The sequence below is a fragment of the Fonsecaea multimorphosa genome, assembly GCF_000836435.1.
Source record: "Fonsecaea multimorphosa CBS 102226 unplaced genomic scaffold supercont1.37, whole genome shotgun sequence".
In the NCBI taxonomy this organism is placed as follows: Eukaryota; Fungi; Ascomycota; class Eurotiomycetes; order Chaetothyriales; family Herpotrichiellaceae; genus Fonsecaea; species Fonsecaea multimorphosa.
The window spans coordinates 46,961-57,210 of record NW_015971671.1 but is presented as its reverse complement, the minus strand read 5'-3'; the positions used below and the strand labels follow the sequence as shown (position 1 = coordinate 57,210).

Sequence of the window (10,250 nt, the reverse complement as noted above, 5' to 3'; positions counted from 1 at the left end):
CTGTCCATCTGTCCATCCATCCAGACATCTATCCTCCTGTCCATCTGTCCATCCATCCAGTCACCCACCCTGCTATCAACCCAGACAGTCATCCATCCTGCTGTCCATCCATTCATTCAGTCATCCATCCTACTGTCCATCTATCCATCCATTCACTCATCCATCCATCCATCCAGTCACCCATCCCGCTATCAATCCATCCATACTTCTGTCCGTCGATCCCTCTTACCGTACATTCCATCGGCCCACCAAAACCATCGGTCCCTTGAGACCATCAACGTATGGATCAAGTCCACATCCATCCGTCAGTTCATCAATCCAGCCGTCAATCATCCATCCGTCCATCAATCGATTCCATCTATCCTTTTATGTATCAACCCATCGATCCGGTCAACACATCATACTCCATCTATATATCCGTCCATCGTCATATCCTCTATTCTTCTAGCCCTAAGTCCATACATCCGTCGACTAGTCCATCGTGCTTTATATACTATGTCCCTATATTGTGTCTATAGTATATACAGCACTCCCGAATACCTCGATTCACGCGACCAAACACTTATTCGGTAACGAGTGAGGCTCCCCCTCTATCCAACTATATTACTGGCACGGTTCTCTGGGCACGGTTCTTACGCAACGAACCTTAGCCAAGAGCCACCGCGGTCACGCGGTATCATCAAATCCCCCAACTTGGGACGTTACAGTCCCCAGCGGCGGCGGCGGCGAACGGATCGTGGGAAGGCCGAACGGGTTTCCTAGGACTTCAATCGCGTTCTGCATGGCCGGAATAGCGGCGCTGCGTATGGGTGGTATCGTACTGGGTTGGCCGGTGGTAGAGCGCTGCAGGTGGTATTGCTGGGCTCCTCCTCCTCCTCCTCCTCCAGCAGGGGACCACCCTTGCAGCATTCCCGTCAGGGCGGTGGGTGTACTACTACTGCCGGTGGCAGCAGCAGCATCCGCATGTGGGTTTTCGAGTAGATCGTAGATTCCGCTCTTCGGGCGACCGCTGGATTCGTTACTGGCGAGTCGCTGAAGATCCTGGTGCAGCGGCCGGACGATCTGAAGCAGCGAATTCGCCACACGATCGACGACGCTGCAGCCGGCGAGCATATTGATACATTCCTGCGACTGTGCGAGGAAGATTTGGACCTTGTCTCTCTGGTCGTACAAGAGTCGCTGAGCCGCCGCAAACAGGAGGACACTGCAGGCGCTAAAGGCGTGCCCACTGGCAACAAGTGAAGAAAGTATTAGCGTTCTTTGTGTTCCTGCAGGGACTCAGAATCGCCGATTGGGGGCTAGGAAAAAACTTACACACAGAGCCAACTTCTGCGAGATTTGCGTTTGGTGAATCCCAGAGCATCAAGCAGACGGACACACAGCTCGGCGGCCTCGACACACTCCCTCTGAATGCTCTCGCCCTGCGTGGGCGTTCCATCCAGCGTCCACCGCCTATTCATTCGACAATTTGCCATTTCCACCAATAGTCGTCTCAGGAGCATCATTTTGGCTCCCAGGAACATCACATGTACGAGAACAAAGGCCGGTCGCTGTGGCTCGCGGAATTGGTTCTCGTGGGCGTGAACTAGCGCGTCCAGCCTCATAAAGTCGGGTAGTTTTTCCTCCCACTCACCTAGTATCCGCAAATGCTTCTCGACAACGGAGAAGACTGCCGAGGTCGACTTGTTGTGGACGTCGAGCAGAATCCCCGCCGTCATCAGACCGACAGTGCAGATTTCGGCTTGGATGCGGTACTCGGTCGTGGGTTGGGCTTCGATAATCTCTTGTCTCGTAAACTGCGGCACTTCCTTTAGTCTGGGTAGGTATTGTCTCACCAACGTCTCACTCACCTCCGCCTCGTCGTTAATGAGGTCTGGCTGATATCCGAGGCTTGAAGCAAGCCAGCTATACAGGGGTCAACATCCGGGTACATAGAGTCACTGAAGCATGCTATACTCACCATTCCATAAAGACAAGCGACCGGTAGACTTTTCGGTACGCGACCAAAGGCAAGATATCTTGCTGCTGCAGGCGCGCCCACCGAGCCAGTCTCAATCCGGAAGCTACGACCGATATCAGCTGTTCTGTTCGAAAATCTCGAAATTTCCCCCCGAATTGAGGCCCATACCGATCGATAGACGAGCGCTCGCTCGCCTTGTCAAAGAACAAATAATGCCGAGACACAGAATAACTCTCATGCCTCGTAGAAACTGTGACTCGATACAGTCACTCATATAAATCGTGGCGGTCTGGAATAAGGCTTCCATGGCCGCTGCGTCAAACTTATCACCATCATAATGGCTTCCGACCGCGGCAAGGGCGCAGAGTTCGCACAGAGTCGCGTTGTCGACAGCTTCGTGGGTTCGGTAGACCCTGCTAAAGATGTCGTCCATCTCGTGTTTTTCGTAGATATATAAAAGTGCATACGTGCAGTTAAAGTATGCTCTGATGCCGTCCTGTATCAACTGTTCCGGTGGTAGGTCGTTGATCGTAAAGACCCGTGCAACCTGGTCAGAAATTAGCACGCCAGGCCTGAGTCAGCATTCCAGCCCCAACGACGGCCTTGAGCACGCAGCCTGCGCTCCAGCACCAAGGTCGGTCGAAAGCAGCCGTGTCCTACAGGCCTTTTGGAGGAGGTAGATGCCCACTTACCGGAGTGTTGAAATCGGCGTCCCTCTCCCGAGAGTGTGTCCATTCCGCCAACCCCTCGCTGCCTGGAGATTGAGATTGGTTGGTCCTCATCCTCCTCAGCAAGTCGTACGCATCCTCCTCGGGCCCCTGCGTCAGAGCGTTGATAATCTGCTCGAATCTCCGGACTCTGTCCTGTAAAGCATCCGTCTCGTTGGCCCTCAGCTTGCCTCTCCGGCGATCGACATCGGAGTAGACACACAGGGTCCCTCGCCCCACGCAAGCTGAGCAGGTGGGATGGGCGTTGTCACACTTTGAAGGGGGTCAATCGTTCTCTCTTTTTCTCTTTCGGGATCATTGGGGTCGGTCAAACCTTGGATCGCTTGGCACGACAGGGTTGACAAGCCTGGGTGACATATTTCCTGGCCTCGAGCGACATTGTGTCCCCGGAGCCCGAAGGCTGGGCGACTGAGGGCTGCGAGGACGTGGATGCTTCGGAGACATTGGACGGGGACAGGCCGGTTCTCTGGGACATGGTGGAAAACGTATAGTATATCCAAAGGTTGCCTGGAACGACGCGAAGCCGAGACTTCGGAGGAGGGGCGACGGGATAGAAGAAGTCTTAACTTCAAGTTGGACCTGAACCGAAAAGGGACGTGGCACCACCAACCCTCGAGGAACTGGGAAATACAAGGCCTGTTTCACACTTGTGGTCAAGGTTTGTGGCCCGTACCCATTCCGCAAGAGAAGCAGTCCATCCCTGTCCGCTCCAGGTCCACTGGCCTCAACGTCCCGAAGAAGGGAACCTTGGGAACCTTCTCGCCTGTGCCCAAGTGTAAATTTTGATTTGCCTACCCGGTCAGCTGGGACGCCGGCCTGGCAGATAGGGCGGCCACAAGGTGGATATATGTGGAGGGGTCGTCGCGGAGCGGGGATGGCCGCCCCTTGTCGTCGCTTATAGCGATCTAACTTTGCTAGCCAAGTCGGGAGGCCAATGATACCGGGCGCTTCCGGACACCGGCTTCGGCACCGGTACACCAGACCAACCTGGGACTAGTCTCCTTCCAGTCAGGGCACATTAGCCGCAAGCCGATTGAACGCTTGAACGCTTGAACGGGAACCAAATACCGGAATTTTTCCAGCCCAAAATTTCTCTCCAAATTTCATCCTCACCGCAACCCTCCACCCACGACGTCTTGCCAACGATGGGTGTTGGGCGTCGTATGAGAAAGCAGGGGCCCCCAGCGTCTCTAGAGGAACTGGGGGTCAATTTGAAACGAAAGACCGCCAACGATGAGCCCGAGAAGCCTGCCCGAAAGAAAAGGAAGTCGGACGAGAGGCCGCAGACGACGACAAACACCCCAAAGAAACTTGTCAACCTCGATCGGGCCTTCCGAAATGACTCTCCTACGGTGCCGGCTAAATCAGGTGCAAAGACCAAAGTCAAGCTCATCAACAACGATGCGCAAATAACCGTCCCGCCTCCCATACCCACTGCTACCTCCGAGGGGATTGATGGGGACGAGGAAGACGAAGGCGAAGAGAGCGATTTCGATGCCACCGGAGTACCATTGAATACTGTCTCCCTGGCAGATCTGGGAAGTGAGGACGACGATGAAGATGACGATGATGAACTGCTACAAGCAGATCTCGACGGTGACATCTCTGACGACTCCGTCTACGACTCCGACCAAGAAGAACGCCCGCGGCGCATGTTTTCCGACGATGAGGACGAATCTGACGCCGAGGCGAAACTCACCGCTGCCAACATCGAAGGTCTTTCGCGAAAGCTTGACCAACAACAGGCGCAAGAGGATGCAGAAGCTCAACAAGAGTTGGAAGACGCAGCCCTACAAACAAACATTGCCAAAGACGAAGGCGTGCTGGACTCGGCCACTGCGCAGGGCCTTGCTCCCGACCTGTCCATCATTCGCACAAGAATGACCGAGACCATCCGCATCTTGGGCAATTTCTCACAGCTCGCGGACAAGACCAAATCGCGAACTGACTACACCGAACAGCTGCTCGCGGATATCTGTACATACTACGGCTACACGCCTTTCCTGGCTGAGAAGCTTTTCTCGCTCTTTACCCCGGCGGAGGCATTTGCCTTCTTTGAGGCCAACGAGACACCCCGCCCTGTCGTCCTCCGGACAAATACCCTCCGCACCAACCGTCGCACGCTTGCCCAAGCCCTGATCAATCGAGGAGTGGTCTTGGAACCTGTCGGAAAGTGGTCCAAGGTCGGCCTTCAAGTTTTTGAGGCGCCTGTACCGCTGGGTGCAACACCAGAGTACCTTGCCGGACATTATATCCTTCAAGCTGCCTCCTCATTCCTGCCCGTCATGGCCCTCGCACCTCAACCAAATGAACGGATCCTAGACATGGCTGCAGCTCCAGGTGGAAAGACCACGTATATTTCGGCTCTGATGCGAAATACCGGCGTCGTATTTGCCAACGACGCCAACCGCCAGCGAGCCAAAGGTCTTATCGGTAACATTCATCGACTAGGGTGCAAGAACACCATTGTCTGCAACTACGATGCGCAAAAGGCCTTCCCAAAGGTCCTCGGCGGTTTCGACCGTGTATTGCTGGATGCTCCCTGCTCCGGTACGGGCGTCATTGGCAAAGACCCCAGCGTGAAGACGTCCAAAAACGAACGTGATTTCCTGGCCCTGCCGCATCTGCAGAAACAACTTCTCCTGTCCGCCATCGATTCGACCGACCACGCCAGCAAGACGGGCGGCTACATCGTTTATTCCACCTGCTCGGTCACCGTTGAAGAGAACGAAGGGGTGGTCCAGTACATTTTGCGAAAACGACCAAACGTCAAAATCGTCGACACGGGACTGGGCAATTTTGGATCCGAGGGGTTCAAGAGCTATATGAACAAAAAGTTTGACGACAGGATGACATTGACGAGACGGTACTTTCCCCACCGAGAGAATGTGGATGGGTTTTTTGTGTGCAAGTTGAAGAAGACGGGGCCAACGCCGAAGGGCAGCAATGCGGAACAGACGAATCGGGTCGAGCACCTGCAGTCAGATGCACGGGCCGTCCTCAATGGAGACCGCGAGTTAGAAACCAACGGCAATGGTGCGGTGGACGAGGAGGCGCATGACGACTTTGGCGGGTTCAATGACGAGGAAGACAAGGAATTCATCGAGCGGGCGGAGAAAAAATGGCTCAAAGCCAGAGGATTGGACCCTCGAGTGGCGGATCGCAAAAAGCAGGAGCAGGAGCAGGGCCAGGACGAGCATAAGCAGAAGCAGATGCAGCCAAAGAGGGCTAATGGCGAGGCCGCCAAACAGATGAACGGCAAGAAGTCCAAAAAGGAGATGAAGACGAAGAAGTAAGAAGGGGGAAAGAAGGAAGAATAAATATGCCCTTTGACCAACAATAAGGAGACATTCTTTCTATCTGCCCATCATCCTGATTCCGGCCGCTTGTGTGAACATTTCTATTTCTCTAGGGAACCTCGATCTCAACATGCCCGCCGTCCATTCCGGATGGACTCTGAACATGTACTATACCAAGGGGTTTGGCTCTGAGGAGTCTCAAAGAAACAATAATGTCGACTTGCTTTGGTCATAGGACAGAGCCTCGTAGGCCCTTGGTTATTGCACTCAGTCTCCTTGGTCCACTGGGATTAGGACCAGCCCGTCCATTGTCAGGTCAGCGTTGGGACACATAGATAGATAGATAGGCGGAGATGATTCAAGGGGGAAAAGGCCCTTTTCAAGTTAAAACGCAAACTGGGATGTAATGCCAGGGAGTTCTACATCACTGTCCATTGCACGGCTAGGAAAAACCGATGACAACAACTGGTGAACGGAAAGAACCAAGAGGGGGGAGGGAGGGAGTGTGAAAACTCACGCGTTGTCAATTTCCATATCACGCCGCCGGCTATCGCGGTCGACGCTACGGTCACGAATAATACGGTGCATACCATGCGCAGGAGCCGTTTGTGGCGGAGGACAAAGACGTGCCAGGACTTTAGGGGCGGTTGGTCGTCCCACGGGCAGTCGGAATGCGAGCCGTGCTGGGAAGAAAGATGGCATGTCTCGAGGTGGTGGGGGGGCTGTCCTGAATCCGCTGTGCTGTTGGAGTCGGGTTTCGAAGGGGACGAGAATGAAGAAGAGGGATTGTGGCGCGGACGTGATATTGGCGGGTGTATTTGGAGTTGTTCAGACGGACTTTGAGGCACGGGGGACCGGCACTGATGGATCGCGCGCTCGAAGCTGTCCATTGCCCTGACTTTATGGGGCATGGAAGGGGAGTATTTTGGGATGCTCAGAGTGGAGGAGTTGGTGGCTGGACGGTTCTGGTCCTCACTTTCGAGATGGAAGAGAGGCTGAGGAGGACATTCGCGGACATCGCTGCGCTCTTTCGTGGCCGCGCATGGCGAGAGAGGTGACGAGCAGTGGTTTCGACTGGGCAGAGGCCCTGTGGTGCGAGGAGAACGTTGCGCCTCCGCTCCGTCGGGTACAGTCAGTGACGCCCGCAAGTGCTCTGAGAGCGACCCAAAGACGTCGTCTGAAAACCCGTCGGAGCGGTCGCAATGGCTCGGCCCGGGCAGACGGTAGGTACAGGGCGGCGGGATCGCGAGCGGTGAGAGTATGATTGTCGGGCGGAGGTTTGGTAGTGAGGTTTTTGGTCTCGGCGGCCGTGCAGGAGGTGAGCGTGGGAGCACGGCTTGGGGGGAAGTGAGAAGAGAGGAGGAATGAAAGAAGGATGGCCGTTTTGGCGAGATTGGGGATTTGGAACTGCAACTCTGCTTGGAACAAGAATGCGCGGTTGACGAGGACGTCGCTGTGGATGAGGTTCTAGGCGACATCTGGACGAGACACAGAGAGTGGCCGCTTAATACTTCTTCGGACTTGTTGCATCGCTGAGTTCTTCCTGCTGGTTAGAATCATCATGGGGGAAAAAAGGGATCAGCGCAAGAAGAAGAGGGATAGACAGAGGAAACCTGCACCCCATCTTGGTAGGATGGATGGGCATCACAGAGCAACAGCAAAGCAATGGATGTGCAACGAGTTTGCGGTCGAGCGACGAGACAGCCAGACAACCAAGAGCAATCGGTCGGTAACACAGCATCAACCCTTTGCTGGCTTCAGATTGGTGCCACGAAAGTCAACGGCAAGCGGCATGGGCCGGTGTCGATCTCGACTGGCAGTTGGCGGGCTCAAGAATGGGGGCTGCAGAATGTTGTGGAAGGGTTTCTTTTTCCTTCTCTGGGTTTGCTCAATGGGTGCGTTTCAATTTGTCTTGGGTTCCGCAGCTTCATCTCGGACTGGGTGGTTGCAGAGCATCGATGACTGTCTTGCGCGAAGCACTGTTCGGCCCCCATGACCAATACTGAACATCTGATTTGTTTTTTTTCTTGCAGCTCATGTTACCAACATGCTGATCTCGGTGGTGAGGAGCATGCACCTCGTTCGTTAGTCGACTTCCCAATCTAGTCTCTTGTCTGAAGTTGCGCTGGGAAAGGATGATGTAAGTCCGCTTCTATACTGTATCGCGCTGCATCCTGATGTACAACGAGAAACAAAACCAAGACATCGTTGGGGCTGGATATGATCTGACCTGCTACTCCAGATCGAAAAAAGCAATTGCTGGGGAAGAAGATGGTTCGAACGACCACACAGGCCGGATAGCGGAGTGTTCCGTCTTGTTTAATAATGGTTTGTCGCACGGTCGGGTATGTTAGAAGAGCGTGCGAGGTTGTCACGCCACAGGAAGAGCACAGTGAAGAACGAGTGCGTAGGCCGAGAGTGATGAGGTCGAGATGGATGGTAGAGGAAGACACGAAGTGCGTGGTCCGAAGCTGCGAGCCGACCGGAGTAGAATGCTTCCAGGTAATGCTAAACGACCTGATGCCGCAACCTGCATCCGAGTCCCAAGCGGCGCCACTGCACTAGCTGGATCTGGCAGAACCGGCGCTGTTAGCATATATCTACTAACCATACTGGACTCTGGAGGCGAGGGTTAGAGACGGCTAATAGTCGACGAACAAGCAGCAACGGGATCCGATGCAGGGAGTGTTCGGGGCGGGGTATTGTGGGATGTGCGACTGGAGCTTCAATCCTTCAACCCCATCGACGTGAAGCCCACGAACCCTCGTACATGGCTCGACAGTTCCGTAATAGTTCCTGGACCAAGGCCTCCAATGATGGTTGGCCTCTTGCTGACTGCTTGTTCGTCTGGGGTCACGAGCAGGGCTGCCATCTCCACGTTCTGGTGCCGATGATGTCGCTCCACGAACCAGGTCAGCCTCAATTGCCAATCCTATTTGAAGCGCGGAGATCCTCCCTCTTGCGTAGAACATTCATGGTCATCTTCAATTCTCTTCCCTCTCCCACATATATATATTTCCATCCTTCCACGTCAGCCTGAGACTTCGTCCCTGCTGTCGCCGTTTGCCGCAAAGTCCCACTCACACCTGATCCCGTCCCCCAACTCCTGTCCAACATGTCTGGTGAAAACAAGAACGGCGCCTCGCGCTATGACCCTAACTTTACCCAAAACGTTATCAATGCCATGGGCCCCAAGACCTCCCCTCGAATGCGAGAAGTTATGACCAGTCTGACCAGACACCTCCACGACTTTGCTCGAGAAGTTGAGTTGACGGTAGACGAATGGGCCGAGGGCGTCCGGCTGCTCAATTGGGCTGGCCAAATGAGCGACGAGAGAAGAAATGAAGGTCAACTGGTGTGCGATGTTGTCGGCTTGGAGACGTAGGGTATCACCCACAATAGCGTGCAAAGAGGGTGCTGACTGAACAGACTTGTGGATGAAATCACATACAAGAAAGCTTCCGAAGCTGCCGATCTGGCCACTCAGAGTGCCATTCTGGGGCCCTTCTTTCAAACAGACCATGCGATCCGAAAGAAGGGCGATAGCATCTCGGTGAACACTCCGGAGGATGCCGAAATTGTGTATTTGTACGGCCAGGTGGTGGATGCCACTACCAAGAAACCGCTGGCGAATGCTTCGGTCGATGTTTGGCAAGCATCCACAAATGGTCCGTCTAGACAAGATCATGCGGTCGGGGAATGAGCGCTGACAAAGTTCCTGCAGGATTGTACGAACAGCAGGATGAGAACCAGGCCAAGTCGAATCTATGCGGCAAGTTCTACACGGATGAGAACGGAGAGTACGGCTTCTATTGTCTGAGGCCGACTCCCTACCCAATTCCATACGACGGACCAGCCGGCAAACTGCTACAATTACTCGACAGACATCCTTACCGACCAGCCCACATCCATTTCATTGTGAGTGTTGACGTCCCTTGCGCCCGAGAGACCGGTATCTGACCGTTGTACAGGTATTGGCCGAGGGTTACAAGCCCATCACGACCCAGATTTTTGACAAGGAGAGCAAGTATCTCGATGACGATTCGGTCTTTGCCGTCAAGGATTCTCTGATTGTGGAATTCGTGCCCCGGCAAGGTGACGAGAAGGCCAAAAAGGAACTTAGATATGATCTTGGAATGGCCCCGCTGTCCTCCCAAGGAGAATCCGGTGAAGCGCTTGTGACGACTGGCATGGGTCGCGGCTTTTGAAGGCCACAATGGAGCTGTTGGGTCATGTTGATGTATGATGGATATTTGGTTTGTA

At 54.2% G+C, this 10,250-nt stretch overlaps 3 protein-coding genes across 3 annotated transcripts; 2 read left to right on the top strand and 1 right to left on the bottom strand.

Annotated features, from left to right (window-relative positions):
* Positions 1 to 666: 666 nt before the first annotated feature.
* Positions 667 to 3,163, bottom strand: Z520_11243 (uncharacterized protein; the record flags this gene model as incomplete). The annotated part of the gene is made up of 7 exons (XM_016781732.1): positions 667 to 1,228; positions 1,315 to 1,796; positions 1,851 to 1,905; positions 1,961 to 2,063; positions 2,129 to 2,507; positions 2,653 to 2,940; positions 3,002 to 3,163. The coding sequence occupies 7 exons, from the start codon at positions 3,161 to 3,163 to the stop codon at positions 667 to 669; spliced, it is 2,031 nt and encodes a 676-aa protein (XP_016627093.1).
* A 670-nt stretch (positions 3,164 to 3,833) lies between these two features.
* Z520_11242 (uncharacterized protein) lies at positions 3,834 to 5,984 on the top strand (the record flags this gene model as incomplete). Its single annotated transcript, XM_016781731.1, has 1 exon — positions 3,834 to 5,984. The coding sequence occupies one exon, from the start codon at positions 3,834 to 3,836 to the stop codon at positions 5,982 to 5,984; it is 2,151 nt and encodes a 716-aa protein (XP_016627092.1).
* Positions 5,985 to 9,102: 3,118 nt separating this feature from the next.
* Z520_11241 (uncharacterized protein) lies at positions 9,103 to 10,195 on the top strand (the record flags this gene model as incomplete). The annotated part of the gene is made up of 4 exons (XM_016781730.1): positions 9,103 to 9,368; positions 9,417 to 9,655; positions 9,712 to 9,905; positions 9,959 to 10,195. The coding sequence occupies 4 exons, from the start codon at positions 9,103 to 9,105 to the stop codon at positions 10,193 to 10,195; spliced, it is 936 nt and encodes a 311-aa protein (XP_016627091.1).
* Positions 10,196 to 10,250: the final 55 nt, after the last annotated feature.